The sequence below is a fragment of the Pelecanus crispus genome, chromosome 32, assembly GCF_030463565.1.
Source record: "Pelecanus crispus isolate bPelCri1 chromosome 32, bPelCri1.pri, whole genome shotgun sequence".
NCBI lineage: Eukaryota > Metazoa > Chordata > Aves > Pelecaniformes > Pelecanidae > Pelecanus > Pelecanus crispus.
Window position 1 is genome coordinate 260,032 of NC_134674.1, and position 22,666 is coordinate 282,697.

A 22,666-nucleotide genomic window follows, 5' to 3' on the forward strand; every position below is an offset into this window, starting at 1 on the left:
TAAGGGATAAGGGGGTACTGGGGTGTAAGGGGGGTAACGGGGTGTAAGGGTGTAAGGGATAACGGGGTGTAAGGGGCTAACGGGGTGTAGGGGGGTAAGGGGTAATGCGGTGTAAGGGTGTAGGGGTGTAAGGGGGTAAGGTGTGTAAGGGTGTAAGGGGGTAACGGGGTGTAAGGGTGTAGGGGTGTAAGGCTGTAGGGGTTGTAAGGGGGTAACAGGGTGTAAGGGGTAAGGGGTAACGGGGTGTAAGGGTGTAGGGGGGTAAGGGTGTAGGGGTGTAAGGGGTAACAGGGTGTAAGGGGTAAGGGGTAACGGGGTGTAAGGGTGTAGGGGGGTAAGGGTGTAGGGGGGGTAAGGGGTAACGGGGTGTAAGGGTGTGTAGGGGTGTAAGGCTGTAGGGGGTGTAATGGGGTAACAGGGTGTAAGGGTGTAGGGGGGTAAGGGGTAACGGGGTGTAAGGGTGTAGGGGTGTAAGGGAGTAATGTGGTGTAAGGGTGTAGGGGGGTAAGGGGTAACGGGGTGTAAGGGTGTAGGGGTGTAAGGGGGGTAATGGGGTGTAAGGGTGTAGGGGGGTAAGGGTGTAAGGGTGTAAGAGTACCGGCGAGGAAGGCGGAGGCGGAGCCCAGCGCGAGGGCGGGTGAGGGGGGTGGAGCCGGGGGTGGAGCCGGGGGCGGGGCCGGGGGGCGGGGCCTGCGCCGGGGGCGGGGCCGGGGGCAGCCGCACGATGGGCCCCCGCCCCCTCCTCTTCCTCCTCCTCCTCCTCCTCCTGCGGCCTGCGGCTGCTCCCCTCCCCCCCCCCGGGGGTCGCGGTGCCGGGAGTAGGAAACCGCCCCTCCCCCCAGGGGCTGCGGCACCGTCACCGGCTGACCCCCGGGGGGGGGGAGGGGGACCTGGGTCACCCGGGTCCCTTTTGGGGGGAAGGGGGGGTCCTGGGTACCCCTTGGGGGGGCAGGGGGGGCCCCGGTCCCTTTTGGGGGGAGGGGGGGTCCTGGGTACCCCTTGGGGGGGGGGGGGAGGGGGGGCCCGGGTCCCTTTTGGGGGGGAGGGGAGGTCCTGGGTACCCCTTGGGGGGGAAGGGGGCCCGGGTCCCTTTTGGGGGGGAGGGGAGGTCCTGGGTACCCCTTGGGGGGGCAGGGGGGGGGCCCCGGTCCCTTTTGGGGGGAGGGGGGGTCCTGGGTACCCCTTGGGGGGGGGGAGGGGGGGGGCCCGGGTCCCTTTTGGGGGGGAGGGGAGGTCCTGGGTACCCCTTGGGGGGGAAGGGGGCCCGGGTCCCTTTTGGGGGGGAGGGGAGGTCCTGGGTACCCCTTGGGGGGGAAGGGGGCCCGGGTCCCTTTTGGGGGTGGGGGCAACATGGATACCTGGGTCCCTGTTGAGGGGGGGTGGGGGCATCCCGGATGCCTGGGACCCCTAAAAGTGGGGGCTGGGGGTGCCCCGAGGTGGGGGTGGGGGTGTCCGGGGGGGCTGGGGGTGCCCCAAGGGGGGGGGGGGTGTCCGGGGGGGGGGGCCATTACCTGTCCACGGAAGCAGCGTCTCAGGGTCTCCATCGCTGAGCCGGGGGGGGGTCTCAGGGGGGGTCCCAAAGGGTCTGGGGGGTCCTGGGGGGGGTCCTGGGGGTCCCAAAGGGTCCGGGGGGTCCTGGGGGATCCCAAAAAGTGTCTGGGGGGGATCCTGAGGGGGTCCTGGGGGGGGGTCCTGGGGGTCCCAAAGGGTCCGGGGGGTCCTGGGGGGTCCCAAAGAGTGTCTGGGGGGGATCCTGGGGGGATCCTGGGGGGGTCCTGGGGGTCCCAAAAGGTGTCTGGGGGGTTCCGGGGGGGTCCTGGGGGTCCCAAAGGGTGTCGGGGGGTTCCGGGGGGGTCCTGGGGGTCCTAAAGGTTCTGGGGGGGGGGTGCCAGGGGGTGCCAAAGGGTGTCTGGGGGGATCCTGGGGGTCCCAAGGGGTGTCTGGGGGGATCCTGGGGGGGGTCCTGGGGGTCCCAAGGGGTGTCTGTGGGGATCCTGGGGGGGGTCCTGGCGGTCCCAGGGGGTCCCAAGGGGTGTCTGGGGGGATCCTGGGGGTCCCAAGGGGTGTCTGGGGGGATCCTGGGGGGGTCCTGGGGGGTCCCAGTGGGTGTCTGAGGGTTCCGGGGGCTTCCTGGGGGTCCCAAAGGGTGTCTGGGGATTCCAGGGGGGTCCTGGGAGGGTCCTGGGGGTCCTAAAGGTTCCGGGGGGGATCCCAGGGAGCCCCGGTGGGTGTCTGGGGGGATCCTGGGGGTCCCGAGGGGTGTCTGGGGGGATCCTGGGGGGGTCCTGTGGGGTCCCAAAGGGTGTCTTGGGGTCCTGGGGGGGTCCTGGGGGTCCCAGTGGGTGTCTGGGCATCCCGGGGGGGGGTTCCAGGCGGTCCCAAGGAGTGCTGGGGGTCCCGGGTGGTCCCAAAGGGTGTCTGGGGGGATCCTGGGGGTCCCAGTGGGTTTCTGGGGGTTCCGAGGGGGGTCCTGGGGGTCCCAAAGGGTGTCTGGGGGTCCCAGTGGGTGTCTGGGCATCCCGGGGGGGGGGGGTTCCAGGCGGTCCCAAGGGGTCCTGGGGGTCCCAAAGGGTGTCTGGGGGGTCCTGGGGGTCCCGAGGGGTGTCTGGGGGTCTCAGGGGGGTCCCCCCCACTTTGCCCCAGCCGGCCTTTGCCCCCCCACCCCCCAAATTCCCCCCCACGTCCCCCCCCAAACCCCCCCGGCGCCGCTCACCCCCTCGGCCCCGCGCTCCTGCTCTGCCCCCTCCCGAGGCGTGAAAAGGGGGCGGGGCCGAGGGCGGGGCAAGGGGCGGGGCTTTGCGCGGAAGGGGCGGGGCTGGTGTGGGGAAGAGGCGCGGGTTTGTAGGGAACGGGGAGGCGTGGCTTGTGTGGGGGCGTGGCTTTGTGGGGTGGGCGTGGCTATGAGGGGAAGGGGCGTGGTTTTGTAAGGGATGGGGCGTGGCTCTGCGGGAAGGGGGGCGTGGCTATGCGGGAGGCCCCGCCCTGGCGCCGCCTGGTCTGGCTTCCCCTTATCTGACCCCGGTCACTGACCCCGGGGGGCAGCGGGGGGGGGGGGGGGGGGGGGGGGGAGCCAGGCACCCGGGGGGGACCCAGGGGGTCTGGGGGGACCCAGGGGTTTGGGGGGGACCCAGGAGTCTGGGGGGGGACCCTGGGGGTCTGGGGGGACCCAGGGGTTTGGGGGGGGACCCAGGAGTCTGGGGGGGGACCCTGGGGGTCTGGGGGACCCAGGGGTTTGGGGGGGACCCAGGGGGTCTGGGGGGGAACCAGGGGGGTCTGGGGGGAACCAGGCACCCGGGGGGGATCCTGGGGGTTTTGGGGGGACCCAGGGGGTCTGGGGGGACCCAGGGGTTTGGGGGGACCCAGGGGTTTGGGGGGGACCCAGGGGGTCTGGGGGGAACCAGGGGGTCTGGGGGGACCCAGGGGTTTGGGGGGGGCCCAGGAGTCTGGGGGGGGACCCTGGGGGTCTGGGGGGACCCAGGGGTTTGGGGGGGACCCAGGGGGTCTGGGGGGAACCAGGGGGTCTGGGGGGACCCAGGGGTTTGGGGGGGGCCCAGGAGTCTGGGGGGGACCCAGGGGTTTGGGGGGACCCAGGGGGTCTGGGGGGAACCAGGGGGTTCTGGGGGGGACCCTGGGGGTTTGGGGGGGACCCAGGGGGTCTGGGGGGAACCAGGGGGTCTGGGGGGAACCAGGCACCCGGGGGGGACCCTGGGGGTTTGGGGGGACCCAGGGGGTCTGGGGGGACCCAGGTGTCTGGGGGGGACCCCAGAGGGTTTGGGGGGAACCAGGGGGTTTGGGGCAACCCAGGCATCTGGGGGGGGACCCAGAGGTTTTGGGGGGACCCTGGGGGTTTGGGGGGACCCAGGTGTCGGGGGGGGGATCCAGGGGGTTTGGGGGTCCCCAGGGGTTTTGGGGGTCCCCAGGGGGTTTGGGGGGGGGACCCAGCTGTCTGGTGGGGGTCCCCAGGGGTTTTGGGGGTCCCCAGGGTTTTTTGGGGGGTCTGGGGGGGTTCCCAGGGGGGTTAGGGGTCCCCAGGAGGTCTGCAGGGGGCCCCAAGGGGTCTGGGGGGGGGCCCCAGGGGGTTTGGGGGGGACCCAGCTGTCTGGGGGGTTCCCCAGGGGGGATTGGGGGGTTCCCAGGGGGTCTGGGGGGGGCCCCAGGGGTTTTGGGGGCCCCAGGGGTTTTGGGGGGCCCTGGTGCCAGGCTGAGGGAGGAGGCGGGGGCGCGGCTCAGATAAATACTGTCGTGTTTGCATTAAGTTATGGGGGGGTGGGGGGGGGTTGCGTCTCCCCTGAGTGACAGCTGTCAATCAATCGCCCGTAGGGCCTGGGCGTGCCTGTGACGGGCAGCTGTCAATCAACCGGGTCGCTCAGGCAGGAGGAGGATGATTGACAGCTGTCAATCACCTGCCGGTACGTCCAACGTGCCGGGGGGAGGGTCTGCAGGGTTGGGGCTGGGGGGGGGGGGGAACACACACAAGGGGGACTGGGTGGATATGATTGACAGCTGGCCAGGTGATTGACAGCTGCCCGTCATCGGCGGCAAACGTCGGCGAGGAAGAGCCGGACCTTCCCGCGGAGGAAGCTGCTGTGCACCCCCAGCAGCCGGGCCAGGGTCTGCACCCGCACCCTGGGGGGGGGGGGGGGGGCGGCTTGGGGGGGGTCCTGGGGGGCAGGGTGCGGGGGAGGGGAGGGGGGGTCAGAGACCCACGGCCCCCGCCCCAGGAGCCCCCATGGGCCCCCCAAGGGTGGGACCCCCCCATTCCCCCCCCTTCCCCCCCCTTCAGGAACCCCCATACCAGTGGGGGGGGGACACCCCCCCAGGACCCCATTCCCTCCCCCAGACCCCCCCCAGCAGGGTGGGAACCCCCCAAATGCCCCCCAGGACCCCCATTCCCCCCTCACTGCCCCCCCTACTGGGATGGGGACCCCCCCCACCCCAGGACCCCCATTGCAGGACAGGGACCCCCCCCAGACCCCCCATACCAGGGCAGGGACCCTCCCAGGCCCCCCCATACTGGGGCAGGGACCCCCCAGGACCTCCCCATACTGGGGCAGGGACCCCCCAGGACCTCCCCCCAGAATCCCCCAGCCCCCCCCCCGTACCGGGGCGGGGACCCCCCCAGAACCCCCCAGCCCCCCATACTGGGGCAGGGACCCCCCAGGACCCTCCCAGGACCCCCCCAGCCCCCCCATACTGGGGCGGGGACCCCCAGGACACCCCAGGACCCCCCCAGCCCCCCCGTACTGGGAACCCCCCAGGACCCCCCCCCAGGATCCCCATACCGGGGCAGGGACCCCCAGGACCCTCCCAGGACGCCCCAGGCCTCCCATACCAGGGCAGGGACCCCCCAGGGACCCTCCCAGGACCCCCATACCGGGGCAGGGACCCCCCAAGGACCCCCCCAGCCCCCCCATGCCGGGGCAGGGACCCCCCCAGGACCCCCCCAGCCCCCCGTACCGCGGCGGGGACCCCCCCAGGACCCCCCCAGCCCCCCATACCGGGCCGGGGACCCCCCAGGACCCCCCCCAGGACCCCCCAGCCCCCCATACCGGGGCGGGGACCCCCCAGGACCCCCATACCAGGGCAGGGACCCCCCAGGACCCTCCCCAGGACCCCCCAGCCCACCCACACCGGGGCGGGGACTCCCCAGGACCCCCCCCAGGACCCCCCAGCCCCCCGTAACCGGGGCAGGGACCCCCAGGACCCCCCCAGGACCCCCTAGGACCCCCGTACCGGGGCGGGGACCCCCCAGGACCCTCCCCAGGACCCCCCAGCCCACCCACACCGGGGTGGGGACCCCCCAGGACCCCCCCCAGCCCCCCCATACCAGGGCACGGACCCCCAGGACCTCCCCCCAGGACCCTCCCAGGACCCCCTAGCCCCCCCATACCGGGGCGGGGACCCCCCAGGACCCCCCCAGGACGCCCCCAGGACCCCCCAGCCCCCGTACCGGGGCAGGGACCCCCCGCAGCAGGCGGGCCAGGCTGCGGGCCGCGCCGTAGGCCCGGTCGAGAGTGGGGCGCAGGCGGGGGTCCGGCAGCAGCTCCCGCGCCCGCAGGACGGCGGCCACCAGCACCGCCTGCCCCCCCCCCACCTCGCGCGCCCGCGCCCCGGCCTGCAGGCGGGGGACAGGGGGGGTCACGGGGGGGGGACATTGGGGGGCACAGGGGTCACGGGGGGGACATTGGGGGGCACAGGGGTCACGGGGGGGGACATTGGGGGGGGCATGGGGGTCACAGGGGGCCTGGGGGGACATTGAGGGGCACAGGGGTCATGGGGGGGGACATTGGGGGGACATTGGGGGGGGCATGGGTGTCACATGGGGCCTGGGGGGACATTGGGGGGCACAGAGGTCACGGGGGGGGACATTGGGGGGCACAGGGGTCATGGGGGGGACATCGGGGAGGGCACGGGGTCACGGGGGGGACATTGGGGGGGGCATGGGGGTCACATGGGGCCTGGGGGGGACATTGGGGGGGGCACAGGGGTCACAGGGGGGGTGACATGGGGACATTGGGGGGCACGGGGTCATGGGGTCAGATGAGGACATGGGGGACATTAGGGTCATGGGGTCACACGGGGACATCAGGGGGGGCACAGGGGCATGGGGGTCACACAGGGACAAGGGGGGGGACACCCAGGGGCACCCCAGGACGGCCACCACCCCTGGGGACCCCCACCCCCCCATCACCCCCAGTTCATCCCAGTTCACCCCCCTTCTTCCCATCTCTCCCCCTTTTGCCCCATTTCTCCCCATTTTTTTTTTCCACATTTCTCCCCGTTTTGCCCAATTCCCCTCCCATTTCTCCCTGCTTTGCCACAATTTGCCCAATTCCCCCGCATTTCGCCCCATTATTTCCCGGTTTCGCCCCCTTTTGCCCAATTCCCCCCCATTTTGCCCCGTTACTGCCTGATTCCCCCCCGTTTCGCCCCATTATTGCCCAATTTCCCCCCATTTTGCCCCGTTATTGCCCGATTCTCCCCCCCCCCTTTTTGCCCAATTCCCCCCGTTTCGCCCCCTTTTGCCCAATTCCCCATTTTGCCCCGTTATTGCCCAATTCCCCCCCGTTTCATCTCCTTTTGCCCAATTCCCCCCCATTTTTGCCCCGTTATTGCCCAATTCCCCCCCATTTCATCCCCTTTTGCCCAATTTCCCCCCATTTCGCCCCGTTATTGCCTGATTCCCCCCCCATTTCGCCCCGTTATTGCCCAATTTCCCCCTGTTTCGCCCCGTTATTGCTGGATTCCCCCCCATTTCGCCCCCTTTTGCCCAATTCCCCCCCCGTTTCGCCCCCCGTTATTGCCCGTTTCCCCCCCCCCTCCGTTCCCCCCCCTTTTTGCCCAATTCCCCCCCATTTCGCCCCCGTTATTGCCCGATTTCCCCCGTTTTGCCCCGTTTATTGCCCGTTTCCCCCCCCCCCCGTTCCCCCCCTTTTGCCCAATTCCCCCCCATTTCGCCCCGTTATTGCCCGATTTCCCCCGTTTCACCCCCCTTTTGCCCAATTCCCCCCCCGTTTCGCCCCCTTTTGCCCGTTTCCCCCGTTTCACCCCCTTTTGCCCAATTCCCCCCCCGTTTCGCCCCCTTTTGCCCGATTTCCCCTGTTTCAACCCCCTTTTGCCCAATTCCCCCCCCGTTTCGCCCCCTTTTGCCCGATTTCCCCCGTTTCACCCCCTTTTGCCCAATTCCCCCCCGTTTCGCCCCATTTCCCCGCTCACGTCCATCCGCTGCCAGTCGTTGAAGTTGACGCCGGGGTCGGGGACGGCCACCGCCTCGGGCAGGTCGCAGGGGGGGCCGCAGCCGGCCTGGGTGGGGGGCACGGGACGCTGCCACCCACCCGCCCCACGGGGTCGCCAACCCCCCCCCAGGGGGTCCCCTGTGCCCCCCATGATGTCCCCAAGCCCCCCAGGGCCACCTCAGGGGGACTCGAAGCCCCCCCATGATGTCCCCAAGCCCTCCCAGGGGTCTCTGTGCCCCCCCAACGATGTCCCCAAAGCCCCTGACAGCCATCCCACAGCGTCCCCAAGCCCCCCCCCCGATGTCCCCAGGCCCCTCCAGGGCCACCCCAGGGGGTCCCCAAGCCCCCCATGAATTCCCCAAGCCCCCCAGGGTGTCCCCAAGCCCCCCAGAGCCACCCCACGAGGTCCCCAAGCCCCCCCAGGGGGTCCCTGTGCTCCCCCATGATGTCCCCAAGCCCCCCCAGGGGGGTCCCTGTGCCCCCCCCATGATGTCCCCAAGCCCCCCAGGATGCCCCTGTGCCCCCCCCCCATGATGTCCCCAAGCCCCCCCAGGGGGTCCCTGTGCCCCATGATGTCCCCCAAGCCCCCCAGGGCCACCCCACGGGGTCCCAAGCCCCCCCAGGGGGTCCCTGTGCCCCCCCCATGATGTCCCCAAGCCCCCCAGGATGTCCCCAAGCCCCCCAGGGCCACTCCCCGGGGTCCCCAAGCCCCCCCAGGGGGTCCCTGTGCCCCCCATGATGTCCCCAAGCCCCCCAGGGCCACCCCCCCAGGGTCCCCAAGCCCCCCCAGGGGGTTCCTGTGCCCCCCATGGAGTCCCCAAGCCCCCCCAGGGCCACCCCAGGGCGTCCCCAAGCCCCCCATGAAGTCCCCCAAGTCCCCCCAGGGCCACCCCAGGGGGTCCCTGTGCCCCCCCCCCCGGTGTCCCCAAGCCCCGCAGGGTGCCCCGTCCCCCCCTCACCAGCCCCTTCTCGGCGTCGCGGGCCTCCAGGATGAACCTCTCCATCACTCGGGGGTCGCAGAGCGAGGGGGGGGCCGTCGGGGCGCCCCGGGACCCCCAACAGCACCAGCAGCAGCGCACACAGCCCTGGGGAGGGGGCGGGGTCAGGGACCCCCACAGAGCCCCACCACCCCCCCCCCCAGAAGCTGCGTTGGGGATGGGGATGCTATGGGACACCCCCCCCACCCCCCCCCCAAAATCCCACTGGGAGCCAGGGGTGGGGGCACTGGGTCCCACCCACCCACCCCAGTGTCCCCCGGGACCCCCCGGATGCCTGGGTCCCCCAAATTGTGAATGAACCTGGGGTGCAGGGGTGCCTGGACACCCGGGTCCGCCCAAATTATGAATGAACCTGGGGTGCAGGGGTGCCCCGACACCCGGGTCCCCCAAATTATGAATTAACCTGGGGTGCAGGGGTGCCCCGACACCCGGGTCTGCCCAAATTATGAATGAACCTGGGGTGCAGGGGGTGCCCCGACACCCGGGTCCCCCCCCACCTCACCCCAGTGTCCCCTGGGACCCCCCGGATGCCTGGGACCCCCCCCCAAACTATGAATGAGCTTGGGGTGCAGGGTGCCCAGACACCCTTGTCCCCCCAAATTATGAATGAACCTGGGGTGCAGGGGTGCCCGGACACCCGGGTCCCCCAAATTATGAATGAACCTGGGGTGCAGGGGTGCCCCGACACCCGGGTCTGCCCAAATTATGAATGAACCTGGGGTGCAGGGGTGCCCCGACACCCGGGTCCCCCCCCCACCTCACCCCAGTGTCCCCTGGGACCCCCTGGATGCCTGGGGACCCCCCCCAAATTATGAATGAACCTGGGGTGCAGGGTGCCCTGACACCCGTGTCCCCCCCAAATTATGAATGAACCTGGGGTGCAGGGGTGCCCCGACACCCGGGTCCCCCAAATTATGAATGAACCTGGGGTGCAGGTGTGCCCGGACACCCGTGTCCCCCCCAAACTATGAATGACCCAGGGGTGCCCCGACACCCGGGTCCCCCAAATCATGAATGAACCTGGGGTGCCCGGACACCCATGTCCCCCCCACCCCACCCCGGACGCCTGGGTCCCCCTGGGACCACCTGAACGCCTGCGTCCCCTCCCACCACCCACTTCCCAGGATGCCCCATCCCCACGCACGCCGTCACCCACCGCTGGGACCCCCGCACACCCCAGAAAGGCACCCATATGACCCCCACCCCCCCAAACTCACCCACCGCCCCCATCGCCGGCTGCTCATGGCACGGGGGGGGGTCCCTGGGTGGCCCCGGGCCTGTGGCCGTCCCCGCCGCCGCGTCCCCCCCGTCCCCGTCCCCGGTTAATGTTTGATCCGAGGGGCCGCGGGGGCCGGAAGGGCCTTTGGGGGGGGGTTTTCCCGTTCGTTTTTCCCCCCCCACCCCAAGGTTCGGCCGTCGAGGAAAAGGCCGCGCCGGCCGCCGCACGTCGGCCCCTGGCCACGGGCCACCCCCCCTCCCCGGCCACGCGGGGATGGCGCCGGGATGGCGGAGCGGGGGGGAACGGGACACGGGCTTGGGGACACGTGGGGACGGGGACGTGGGCACGGAGACGTGGGGATGGGGGGGACGCGGGTGGGGGGAGAGAGGTGGGGGGATGGGGGACGGGGACAGGGGGGACGGGGGGGACGGGGTTGGGGGACATGGGGACAGGGACGGGGACACAGGGATGGGGATGGGGACAAGGGGGACGGGGGGGACAGGGTTTGGGGACATGGGGGACGGGGACACGGGGATGGGGATGGGGACAGGGGGGACGGGGGGGACAGGGTTGGGGACATGGGGACGGGGTTGGGGACATGGGGACGGGGACAGGGGGGACGGGGGGACGGGGTTGGGGACATGGGGACGGGGGACACGGGGGATGGGGATGGGGACACGGGGATGGGGGACGGGGGGGATGGGGGGGACAGGGTTGGGGACATGGGGATGGGGTTGGGGAAATGGGGATGGGGGACACAGGGATGGCGACATGGGGATGGGGGACGGGGGGACGGGGTTGGGGACATGGGGATGGGGGGACGGGGTTGGGGACATGGGGATGGGGGGACAGGGTTGGGGACATGGGGATGGGGGACACGGGGACGGGGACACGGGGATGGGGACGGGGTTGGGGGACAGGGATGTGGGGACGGGTTTGGGGAGACGGGGACATGGGGGTGGGGACAAGGTTGGGGACATGGGGACGTGGGCTCAGGGATGTGGGATGGTGATGGGGGACGACAGGGTTGGGGTCACGGGGACGGGGTTGGGGACATGGGGATGTGGGGACAGGGATGGGGGGACAGGGATGGGGGCATGGGGACAGAGATGGGGTTGGGGACACGGGGACATGGGGATGTGGACAGGGTTGGGGGACACGGGGATGTGGGGGACAGGGATGGGGACATGGGGACAGAGATGAGGGTTGGGGACATGGGGATGGGGTTGGGGGACACGGGGGACATGGGGGATGTGGACAGGGTTGGGGGACAGGTGTTGGGGGGACGGGGATGAGGGGGACAGGGATGGGGTTGGGGACATGGGGACGGGGTTGGGGACACGGGGATGTGGGGATGGGGACGGGGGGACAGAGATGGAGTTGGGGACATGGGGATGTGGACAGGTTTAGGGGGACAGGGATGTGGGGACGGGGATGGGGGGGGACAGGGATGGGGACCATGGGGACAGAGACGGGGTTGGGGGACAGGGTTGGGGACACAGGGATGTGGGGATGAGGTTGGGGGGACGTGGGCACAGAGACATGGGGATGGGGGGGTGCGGGTGGGGGGGGGAGAGAGGTGGGGACGGGGGGGTGGGGACATGGGGACGGGGACATTGGGGACGGGGTTGGGGACATGGGGATGTGGGGATGGGGACAGGGTTGGGGATGTGGGCTCAGAGATGTGGTTTGGGGGGACAGGGACGGGGTTGGGGGGACAGGGAAGGGGATGTGGGGGACGGAGACGGGGTTGGGGACACGGGGGTCTGGGGGACAGGGTTGGGGGACAGGGATGTGGGGATGGGGACGGGGTTGGGGACATGTGGGGATGTGGGGGACGCGGGTGGGGGGAGAGAGGCAGGGACGGGGTTGGGGACACGGAGATGTGGGATGGGGACAGGGTTGGGGACACCGGGATGTGGGCTCAGAGATGTGGGATGGGGATGGTGGCGGGGGACGGGGTTGGGGACACGGGGGCTGTGGGGATGGGGACAGGTTTAGGGGATGGGGTTGGGGACGTGGGGATGGGGACGTGGGCACAGAGATGCGGGATGGGGATAGTGACGGCGGGACGGGGACGTCGGAATGGGGGATGGGAATGGAGGTGGAGGGACGGGGATGGGGACAGGGAATGGGGGACAGGGATGTTGGGATGGGGACATGGGGGGACGTGGGGAGGGGGACAGGGATGGGGACGGAGATGGGGGGGACGGGGATGGGGACAGGGACACGGGGATGTGAGGCCTGGGGACATGGGACAGGGACACGGGGATGTGGGGATAGGGATGGGGACAGGGATGGGGGACACGGGGACAGGGAGACGGGGGGGACAGGGATGCAGGATTGGTGACGTGGGGATGGGGAAAGGCCACGGACATGGGGACAGGGACGCAGGCGTGGGGACGAGGATGGGGATATGGGGATGAGGACAAGGGATATGGGGACATGGGGATGGGGACAGGGGCACAGGGATGGGGACATGGCAGGCACAGGGACGTGGGATGGGGACAGGGACATGGGGACAGGGATGGGAACAGGTACACAGGCATAGGGATGGGGACACGGGGACAGGGACTGGGACAATGGGGACAGGGACATGGCAGGCACAGGGACATGGGATGGGGACACATGGACAGGGATGGGGACGGGGACAGGGATGGGGACAGGGACATGGCAGGCAAAGATGGGCCCATGGGGACAGGGACACAGGCATAGGAATGGGTACAGGGACACAGGAACAGGGATGAGGACCATGGGATAGGGACACAGGAACAGGGATGGGAACATGGGACAGGGACATGGACAGGCACAGGGACAGGGAACAGGGACCTGGAAACAGAGAGGGACACGAGCAGGCACAAGGACATGGGACAAGGAGACAAAACCAGAGATGGCGACACAGGGACATGGGATGGGGACACAGGCACAGGGATGGGGACAGGGACATGGGATGGGGACAGAGACAGGGACATGGCGACAAGCATAGGGATAGGGGACATGGAGACAGGGATGGGGACACGAACAGGGCACAAGGACATGGGACGAGGACATAAAAACAGAGATGGGGACACAGGACAAGGGATGAGGACATGGGACAGGGGACACAGGGCCAGGGATGGGGACACAGGACAGGGATACAGGCACAGGGATGTGGACATGGGATGGGGACACAGGGACAGGGATGGGGACACAGGACAGGGATACAGGCACAGGGATGTGGACATTGGGATGGGGACACAGGACAGGGACACAGGGATAGGGATGGGGACACAGGGACAGGAATGGGGACACAGGGACAGGGATGGGGACATGGAACCGGGACACAGGGATAGGGATGGGGACACAGGACAGGGACACGGGGACAGGGACAGAGACATAGATATGGAATGGGGACAGGGGACATGGGATGGGGACATGGGACAGGGAACACAGGCATAGGGATGGGGACACGGGATGGGGACACAGGGATAGGGACACAGGGATGGGGACACGGGGGACAGGGACAGGGACATGGATATGGAATGGGGACAGGGGACATGGGATGGGGACACAGGGACAGGAATGGGGACACAGGGGACAGGGATGGGGACGTGGAACCGGGACACAGGGACAGGGATGGGGACACAGGACAGGGACACAGGGATAGGGATGGGGACACCGGGGACAGGACGGGGACACAGGGACATGGGATGGGGACACAGGGACAGGAATGGGGACATAGAACCGGGACACAGGGACATGGATGGGGACACAGGACGGGGATACAGGGACAGGGATGGGGACACAGGGACAGGGACACAGGGACAGGGATGGGGACACAGGGACAGGGATGGGGGACGTGGAACCGGGACACAGGGACAGGGATGGGGACACGGGGACAGGGACGGGGACACAGGGACATGGGATGGGGACAGAGAACAGGGATACAGGGACAAGGGATGGGGACAAGGGATGGGGACAAGGGACGGGGACAGGGACACGGGGGACACCCCACGCAGGCCCACGGCCCCACGGCGGCAGAGGGTGAGGTGGGGACACGGGGACACGGCAGGCTCAGGGACCCCGGACAGCCGGGTCCCCTCAGGACGCCCTGGGTCCCCCTCGGTCGGCGGAGGGGACGATGGGGATGGGGACGTGACCGGAGGAAGCGGTCCGAAACAATGGGGCAGCGTCACCGTCACCGTCACCGCCGCGGCCACCGGCGCCGCCGAGGCCCGAAGGGGGGGACGACGCGGGGACCCCCCCGGGGCCCAGCCCAGGGTGGCAGGGGTGGGGTGGGGGGTGTCCCCTGTCCCCCCCCCCCCTCCCCGAGGACGGGGTCCCCACCTTGGCGGCGGGGCCGGGGACCCCGCGGCGCGGCGGGGAGGGGACCCCGGTGCCGGGGGGGACGCGGTGGCCGCCGGCCTCCTGCCAGGCCCCTACGTGCGGCTCGGCACGGCCGGGCCTCGGGGTCAGGTCCCCGCTGGCGCCAGCGGGGCCAAAGGGGCGACCGGGGGCGGCGGGGACAGGGGACAGGGGACACGGCCCCCCGCCACCCCGGCGCCTGCGGCTCCCCTGGACCCCTGCGCACCCCGAAATGGAGCCCTGGGTGCCTGGGTCCCCCAAAATGGGAGCCCTGGGTGCCTGGGTGCTCCAAAATGGGAGCCCTGGGCGCCTGGGTCCCCCCCCCAGATGCCTGCAGCCCCCCAAAATGGGAGCCCTGGGTGCCTGGGTCCCCCAAAATGGGAGGCCTGGACACCTGGGTCCCCTCCCAGATACCTGCAGCCCCCAAAATGGGAGCCCTGGGTCCCCCCCCAGATGCCTGGGTCCCCCAAAATGGGAGCCCTGGGTGCCTGGGTCCCCTCCCAGATACCTGCGGCTCCAAAACCAGGGAGCCCCAAGTGCCTGCATCCCCCAAAATGGGAGCCCTGGGTGCCTGGGTCCCCCAAAATGGGAGTCTCAGGTGCCTGGGTGCTCCAAAATGGGAGCCCTGGGTGCCTGCATCCCCCCCCCCAGATGCCTGGATCCCCCCAAAATGGGAGCCCTGGGTGCCTGGGTCCCCCCCCAGATGCCTGGATCCCCCCAGAATGGGAGCCCTGGATGCCTGCGTCCTCCAAAAATGGGAGCCCGGGGTGCCTGGGTCCCCCAAAATGGGAGGCCTGGACGCCTGGGTCCCCTCCCAGATACCTGCAGCCCCCAAAATGGGAGCCCTGGGTGCCTGGGTCCCCCAAAATGGGGAGGCCTGGACACCTGGGTCCCCTCCCAGATACCTGCAGCCCCCCAAAATGGGAGCCCTGGGTCCCCCCCCAGCTGCCTGGGTCCCCCAAAATGGGAGCCCTGGTGCCTGGGTCCCCCCCCAGATGCCTGGGTCCCCAAAACCAGGGAGCCCCGGGTGCCTGGTTGCCCCCCAGACACCTGCGGCCCCCAAAATGGGAGCCCTGGGTCCCCCCCCAAATGCCTGGGTCCCCCCAAATGGGAGCCTTGGGTGCCTGGGTCCCCTCCCAGATACCTGGGTCCCCAAAAAAACCAGGGAGCCCCAAGTGCCTGGGTCCCCCAAAACGGGAGCCCTGGGTGCCCGGGTCCCCCACAATGGGAGCCCTGGGTGCCTGCGTCCCCCAGAATGGGAGCCCTGGGTGCCTGGGTCCCCCCCCAGATGCTTGGGTCCCCCCCAAAATGGGGAGCCCTGGGTGCCTGGGTCCCCCAAAATGGGAGCCCTGTGTACCTGGGTCCCCCCCCCCCAGATGCCTGGGTCCCCCCAAATGGGAGCCTTGGGTCCCCCCAAAATGGGGGTCCCCGGTGCCTGGGTCCCCCCCCAGATGCTTGGGTCCCCCCCCAGATGCTTGGGTCCCCCCAAAATGGGAGCCCTGGGTGCCTGGGTCCCCCCCCAGATGCTTGGGTCCCCCCAAAATGGGAGCCCTGGGTGCTTGGGTCCCCCCCCCAGACGCTTGGGTCCCCCCAAAATGGGGAGCCCTGTGTGCCTGGGTCCCCCAAAATGGGAGCCCTGCGTACCTGGGTCCCCCCCCCCAGATGCCTGGGTCCCCCCCAAATGGGAGCCCTCGGTCCCCCAAAATGGGGGTCCCCGGTGCCTGGGTCCCCCCCCCCAGATGCTTGGGTCCCCCCAAAATGGGAGCCCTGGGTGCCTGGGTCCCCCCCCAGACGCTTGGGTCCCCCCAAAATGGGGAGCCCTGCGTACCTGGGTCCCCCCCCCCCAGATGCCTGGGTCCCCCCAAATGGGAGCCTTGGGTCCCCCAAAATGGGGGTCCCCGGTGCCTGGGTCCCCCCCCCAGATGCTTGGGTCCCCCCAAAATGGGAGCCCTGGGTGCCTGGGTCCCCCCCAGACGCTTGGGTCCCCCCCCAGACACTTGGGTCCCCCCAAAATGGGGAGCCCTGGGTGCCTGGGTCCCCCAAAATGGGAGCCCTGCGTACCTGGGTCCCCCCCCCCCCAGATGCCTGGGTCCCCCCAAATGGGAGCCTTGGGTCCCCCAAAATGGGGGGTCCCCGGTGCCTGGGTCCCCCCCCAGATGCTTGGGTCCCCCCCCAGATGCTTGGGTCCCCCCCAAAATGGGAGCCCTGGGTGCCTGGGTCCCCCCCCAGATGCTTGGGTCCCCCAAAATGGGAGCCCTGGGTGCCTGGGTCCCCCCAAACCCTCTGGGTCCTCCCCTGCAGATGCCTGCCGCCCCCCCCCCAAATGGGGGTCCCCGGTGCCTGGGTCCCCCCCCAGATGCTTGGGTCCCCCCAAAATGGGAGCCCTGGGTGCCTGGGTCCCCCCCAGACGCTTGGGTCCCCCCCCAGACACTTGGGTCCCCCCAAAATGGGGAGCCCTGGGTGCCTGGGTCCCCCAAAATGGGAGCCCTGCGTACCTGGGTCCCCCCCCCCCCAGATGCCTGGGTCCCCCCAAATGGGAGCCTTGGGTCCCCCAAAATGGGGGTCCCCGGTGCCTGGGTCCCCCCCCAGATGCTTGGGTCCCCCCCCAGATGCTTGGGTCCCCCCAAAATGGGAGCCCTGGGTGCCTGGGTCCCCCCCCAGATGCTTGGGTCCCCCAAAATGGGAGCCCTGGGTGCCTGGGTCCCCCCAAACCCTCTGGGTCCTCCCCTGCAGATGCCTGCCGCCCCCCCCCCAAATGGGGGTCCCCGGTGCCTGGGTCCCCCCCTGACGCTTGGGTCCCCCCCAAAATGGGGAGCCGCAGACAATTGGGCCCCCTCCCGCACCCCCCCTGTTCCCCCCCCCCCCGGGTCCATGCGGGGGGGAGGGGCTTTCCTGCCCCAAAGGTCAGCGGTGACGCGGAGGAAGCCCAGCTCCTCCCCCCCATCCGCCCCCCCCCCCCCGAAGCCCCGAGGCGTCGCTGCCGTCACCACCTTTATTGGGGTCCCCCCTCCCCCCCCTTTATTGGGGTCCCCCCCCCAAAAAAAGTCCCGGATGCATGGATCCACTGGGGGGGAGGGGGCAGGGGAGGTCCTTGGGGGGGGGGTGGGGGGCGTCATTGAGGGTCTTGGTGGCCCCAGGGCACTTGGTGGCACCTTGGTGGCTCGTTCATGGTGGCCCCGGCTTGTTGGTGGCCCTGGCTCGTTGGTGACCCTGGCTCATTGGTGGCTTGTGGTGGCTCGTTCATGGTGGCCCCAGCTCATGGTGGCTTGTGGTGGCCCCAGCCTCATCCATAGCATCTTGGTGGCCCCGGCTTGTTGGTGGCTTGTGGTGGCTCATTCATGGTGGCCCCAGCTCATGGTCACCCTGGCTCGTTGGTGGCTTTGTGGTGGCTCGTTCATGGTGGCCCCAGCTCATGGTGGCTTGTGGTGGCCCCAGCCTCATCCATAGCATCTTGGTGGCCCTGGCTCATTGGTGGCCCTGGCTCGTTGGTGGCTTGTAGTGGCTTGTTCATGGTGGCCCCAGCTCATGGTGGCTTGTGGTGGCCCCACCCTCATCCGTAGCATCTTGGTGGCCCTGGCTTGTGGCTCATTCCTGGTGGCCCTGGCTCGTTGGTGGCTTGTAGTGGCTCATTCATGGTGGCCCCAGCTCACAGTGGCTCATGGTGGCCCCGGCTCGTTGGTGGCTCATTCATGGTGGCCCCAGCTCACGGTGGCTTGTGGTGGCCCCAGCCTCATCCGTAGCATCTTGGTGGCCCTGGCTCGTTGGTGGCTTGTGGTGGCTCGTTCATGGTGGCCCCAACTCATGGTAGCCCCGGCTCATTGGTACCATCTTGGTGGCTCATTCATGGTGCCCCCAGCTCACAGTGGCTCGTGGTGACTCCAGCTTGTGGTGGCCATGACCTGTTCGTGGCCCCAGCCCATGGTGGCCCTGGCTTGGTGGTGGTTTGTGGTGGCTCCTTCATGGTGGCCCAGCTCACGGTGCGTTGTGGTGGCTCCAATTTGTGGTGGTTGTGACCCATTGGTGCTGTTTTGGTGACAACTTGGTGACCCCGAACCCTTGGTGGCTTGTGGTGGCCCTGGCTCATGGTGGCCCCAGCATCATTGGTGGCATCTTGGTGGCTCCAGCTCATGGTGGCCGCAGTCCTGGCTTGTTGGTGGCTTGTTCATGGTGGCCCCAGCTCACAGTGGCTTGTGGTGGCCCCAACTTGTGATCATGACCCATTGGTGGCACCTTGGTGGCCCCAGATCATTGGTGGCTTGTGGTAACTGCAGATCGTGGTGGCCCCAGATTATCGGTGGCATCTTGGTGGCCCCAGATCATTGGTGGCTCGTGGTGGCCCTGGGTCGCCGGCGCCATCTTGGTGGCCCCAAGCTTACCGGTGGCTCGTGGCGATACCAGCTCGTGGTAGCCCCAAGGCCCTTGGTGGCTCGTGGCGATTCCAGGTCACGGTGGCCACGAGTCACGGTGGCTCGTGGTGGCCACGGCTCCCGGCGCCTCGCGCTGCTTCGCGGTGGCTCCTAGCGATGTTTTGGGGGTGTCGAGGGACCCGCGTGCTGCTCCACGGCCACCCTAGGCCACCTTGGGGTGCCACAGGGCATCTTGGGGTGCCACAGGGTGTCTTGGGGTGCCACAGGGTGTCTTGGGGTGCTGCAGGATGTCTTGGGGTGCTGCAGGACGCCTTGGGGTGCCACAGGGTGTCTTGGGGTGCTGCAGGGCGTCTTGGGGTGCTGCAGGGCGTCTTGGGGTGCCACAGCGCGTCTTGGGGTGCCTCCTGGCAGGTAACAGCCCCCACGCTGCGCCGGGGGGAGGTGGGGGAGTGTGTCTTTTGGGGTGCCTCAAAACGTTTCAGGGTGCCCCCACGCAAACGACGGCCCCCCACGACACTGCAAACCCTCTCAAGACCACCTTGGGGTGCTATGAAGGATTTTGGGGTACCCCCTTTACAAACGCTGGGTGCCACAACGCCTGGGGGGCCCCACCCCAACACTCCAGTGCCCTCCAACACCTTGGGGTGCCTCCCCAACACCTCGGGGTGCCCCCCAAGACCCCGGGGTGCCCCCCAAGACCCCAGGGTGCCGCCCCTCAGGCGCAGGGAGCCTCTCGGCAGACCCTGATGTGGATGGCGGAATTGTGGCGGGGCCGGGAGGACGCCCCTTCCCCTTCTTCTTCATCCTCCTCCTCCTCCTCCTCCTCCCCCCGCCCCAGCGGGGGTCCCCGGCGGCGGCGGGGGGCGGCGAGGGGGGGGCAGGGTGACAGAGGAGGTGCTGGCGTGAAGCCGAAGGGCGCCGGGAGCCCCGGCCTGCAGCTGCAGAGCCAGGTTGATGGCGCGGGGGACGGCCAGGCCCAGCCCGTGAAGACGTAATTCCCCCGGGGGGGCTACGGGGGAACCCCCCCGAGCCCCCCCAATCCCTCCCGGAGCCAGGAGACGCTGGCAACGGCGGAGCTGAGCTCGGAAATCCGTCCGCGCCGTCACGAAAACGTCGGCCGCGGGTCCGGAGGGGGCGGTGATGGAGGAGGGGGCGATGGAAGGGGGGCGGGGGGCCGGGCCCCGGCGGCGGCGGCGGTGGTGGTGGGGATGAGGTTCGCCCCCCCCCATCCCCGGGGAACCCCCCGGGGCCGCTGACGGCGCTGCCGCGTCCCCCGAGGACATGCTGGGGGGGGACATGGGGGGGTCAGGAATACGGGGGGGTCCCTACAGACACTCCCCCAGCCTTCCGTAACACCCCCACCCCCCATAACTCCCACTACACCCCCCAAACCGCCTCAGGGACCCCCCCCAAAATGCTTCAGGGACCCCCGTAGCCCCCCCCCCAACCCCTATAGCCCCCCCCCAGTTCCACCAAACACCCCCCCATAACCTCCCCCAGCCCAAGAGAATTCCAGGAGCCCCCCGAGACCCCCATGGTGGCCCCCCAGACCCCCTATAGATGTCCCCCAGCCGCTCCAGCCCCCCCCCCAGGAGCACCACAGCCCCCGCATAGAACCCCCAGACTCCCCAGCAGCCCCCCAGATCTCCCACAGCCCCCCCAGATCTCCGTGACTGCCCCCCAGACTCCCCATAGATCTCCCCCAGCCCCCCCAGCCCCCATAGCCCCCCCCAGACCCCCGTGAGCCCCCCCCAGTAGCCCCATAGATCTCCCGCAGCCCCCCCAGACCCCCGTGAGCCCCCCAGCCCCCCCCAGCAGCCCCATAGATCTCACACAGCCCCCCCAGACCCCCGTAAGCCCCCCAGCCCCCCCCAGCAGCCCCATAGATCTCACACAGCCCCCCCAGACCCCCGTGAGCCCCCCACAACCCCCTCAGCAGCCCCATAGATCTCACACAGCCCCCCCAGACCCCGTGAGCCCCCCACAGCCCCCTCAGCAGCCCCATAGATCTCACACAGCCCCCCCAGACCCCGTGAGCCCCCCACAGCCCCCCACAGCAGCCCCATAGATCTCACACAGCCCCCCCAGACCCCCGTGAGCCCCCCACAGCCCCCCCAGCAGCCCCATAGATCTCCCCCAGCCCCCCCAGACCCCCGTGAGCCCCCCACAGCCCCCCCAGCAGCCCCATAGATCTCCCGCAGCCCCCACGGCCCCCCCCCGGAGCCCCCCCCCCCGCCCTGCACCTCGCCGCTTCCCCTCCGCCGCCGCCGCCACTTCCGCTTCCGGGGGCGCGGTCACGCCCCATCCCCAAAGACCACGCCCCCCTCCCTCAGGCCACGCCCCCCCCGCGGCGGGCTGTAGCCCGGGCGGGGCGGAGCGCGCCCCCTTCACGTGGCTTTTAGCCCCGCCCCTCCCGCCGCAGCACCCCCCCGTCACGTGACGCGGCGCCGCCATCTTGGCCCCCGACACAAACAAGCGGGGGAGGAACAGCGCCCCCTGCTGCTGCTGCACAGCAACACCAGCATCCTGAGTATGGGGGGGGGGGATTGGGAGGGCTCCGTGTGGGGCTGGGGGAGGCTCTATGGGGCTACGAGGGTTATGGGGGGCTCAGTGTGGGTCTGGGGGAGGCTCTATGGGGCTGCGGGGGTTATGGGGGCTCAGTGTGGGTCTGGGGGAGGCTCTATGGGGCTGCGAGGGTTATGGGGGGCTCAGTGTGGGTCTGGGGGAGGCTCTATGGGGCTGCGAGGGTTATGGGGGGCTCAGTGTGGGTCTGGGGGAGGCTCTATGGGGCTGCGGGGGTTATGGGGGGCTCAGTGTGGGTCTGGGGGAGGCTCTATGGGGCTGGGGGGGTTATGGGGGGCTTAGTGTGGGTCTGGGGGAGGCTCTATGGGGCTGCGAGGGTTATGGGGGGCTCAGTGTGGGTCTGGGGGAGGCTCTATGGGGCTGCGGGGGTTATGGGGGGCTCAGTGTGGGTCTGAGGGAGGCTCTATGGGGCTGCGAGGGTTATGGGGGGCTCAGTGTGGGTCTGGGGGAGGCTCTATGGGGCTGCGGGGGTTATGGGGGGCTCAGTGTGGGTCTGGGGGAGGCTCTATGGGGCTGCGGGGGTTATGGGGGGCTCAGTGTGGGTCTGGGGGAGGCTCTATGGGGCTGGGGGGGTTATGGGGGGCTCAGTGTGGGTCTGGGGGAGGCTCTATGGGGCTGCGAGGGTTATGGGGGGCTCAGTGTGGGTCTGGGGGAGGCTCTATGGGGCTGCGAGGGTTATGGGGGGCTCAGTGTGGGTCTGGGGGAGGCTCTATGGGGCTGCGGGGGTTATGGGGGGCTCAGTGTGGGTCTGAGGGAGGCTCTATGGGGCTGGGGGGGTTATGGGGGCTCAGTGTGGGTCTGGGGGAGGCTCTATGGGGCTGCGGGGGTTATGGGGGGCTCAGTGTGGGTCTGGGGGAGGCTCTATGGGGCTGCGAGGGTTATGGGGGGCTTAGTGTGGGTCTGAGGGAGGCTCTATGGGGCTGCGAGGGTTATGGGGGGGCTCAGTGTGGGTCTGGGGGAGGCTCTATGGGGCTGGGAGGATTATGGGGGGGCTCAGTGTGGGGATGGGGGGCTCAGTGTGGGGCTGAGGGAGACTCTATGGGGCTGGGGGGATTATGGGGGGGCTCAGTGTGGAGCTGGGGGTTATGGGGGGGCTCAGTGTGGGGCTGAGGGAGACTCTATGGGGCTGGGGGGATTATGGGGGGGCTCAGTGTGGAGTTGGGGGTTATGGGGGGTTCAGTGTAGGACTGGGGGGGATTGGGGGGCTCAGTGTGGGTCTGAGGGAGGCTCTGTGGGGCTGGGGGGGTTGGGGGGGGCTCAGTGTGAGGCTGGGGGGGATTGGGGGGGCTCAGTGTGGGGCTGAGGGAGACTCTATGGGGCTGGGGGGATTATGGGGGGGCTCAGTGTGGAGCTGGGGGTTATGGGGGGGCTCAGTGTGTGGCTGGGGGAGGCCCTATGGGGCTGGGGGGGATTACGGGG

General features: G+C 69.6%; 3 protein-coding genes across 3 annotated transcripts in view; 1 reads left to right on the forward strand and 2 right to left on the reverse strand.

The window, feature by feature from the left end:
* Positions 1–4,385, forward strand: part of NEURL4 (neuralized E3 ubiquitin protein ligase 4) — a 44,006-nt gene extending 39,621 nt beyond the window's left edge. The window contains 1 exon segment of the mRNA XM_075725505.1: positions 4,321–4,385. Within this exon segment, the coding sequence (XP_075581620.1) occupies positions 4,321–4,385 (65 nt within the window).
* A 144-nt stretch (positions 4,386–4,529) lies between these two features.
* Positions 4,530–9,964, reverse strand: EPO (erythropoietin). The gene is given in 6 exon segments (XM_075725506.1): positions 4,530–4,637; positions 5,951–6,115; positions 7,717–7,803; positions 8,696–8,767; positions 8,769–8,821; positions 9,952–9,964. Coding segments are annotated over 6 exon segments (498 nt in total).
* An 8,458-nt stretch (positions 9,965–18,422) lies between these two features.
* On the reverse strand, positions 18,423–19,821 carry POP7 (POP7 ribonuclease P/MRP subunit; the record flags this gene model as incomplete). The annotated part of the gene is made up of 2 exons (XM_075725507.1): positions 18,423–18,527; positions 19,552–19,821. Coding segments are annotated over 2 exons (375 nt in total), but the record flags the coding sequence as incomplete, so codon positions are not given.
* Between the last annotated feature and the right edge of the window lie 2,845 nt (positions 19,822–22,666).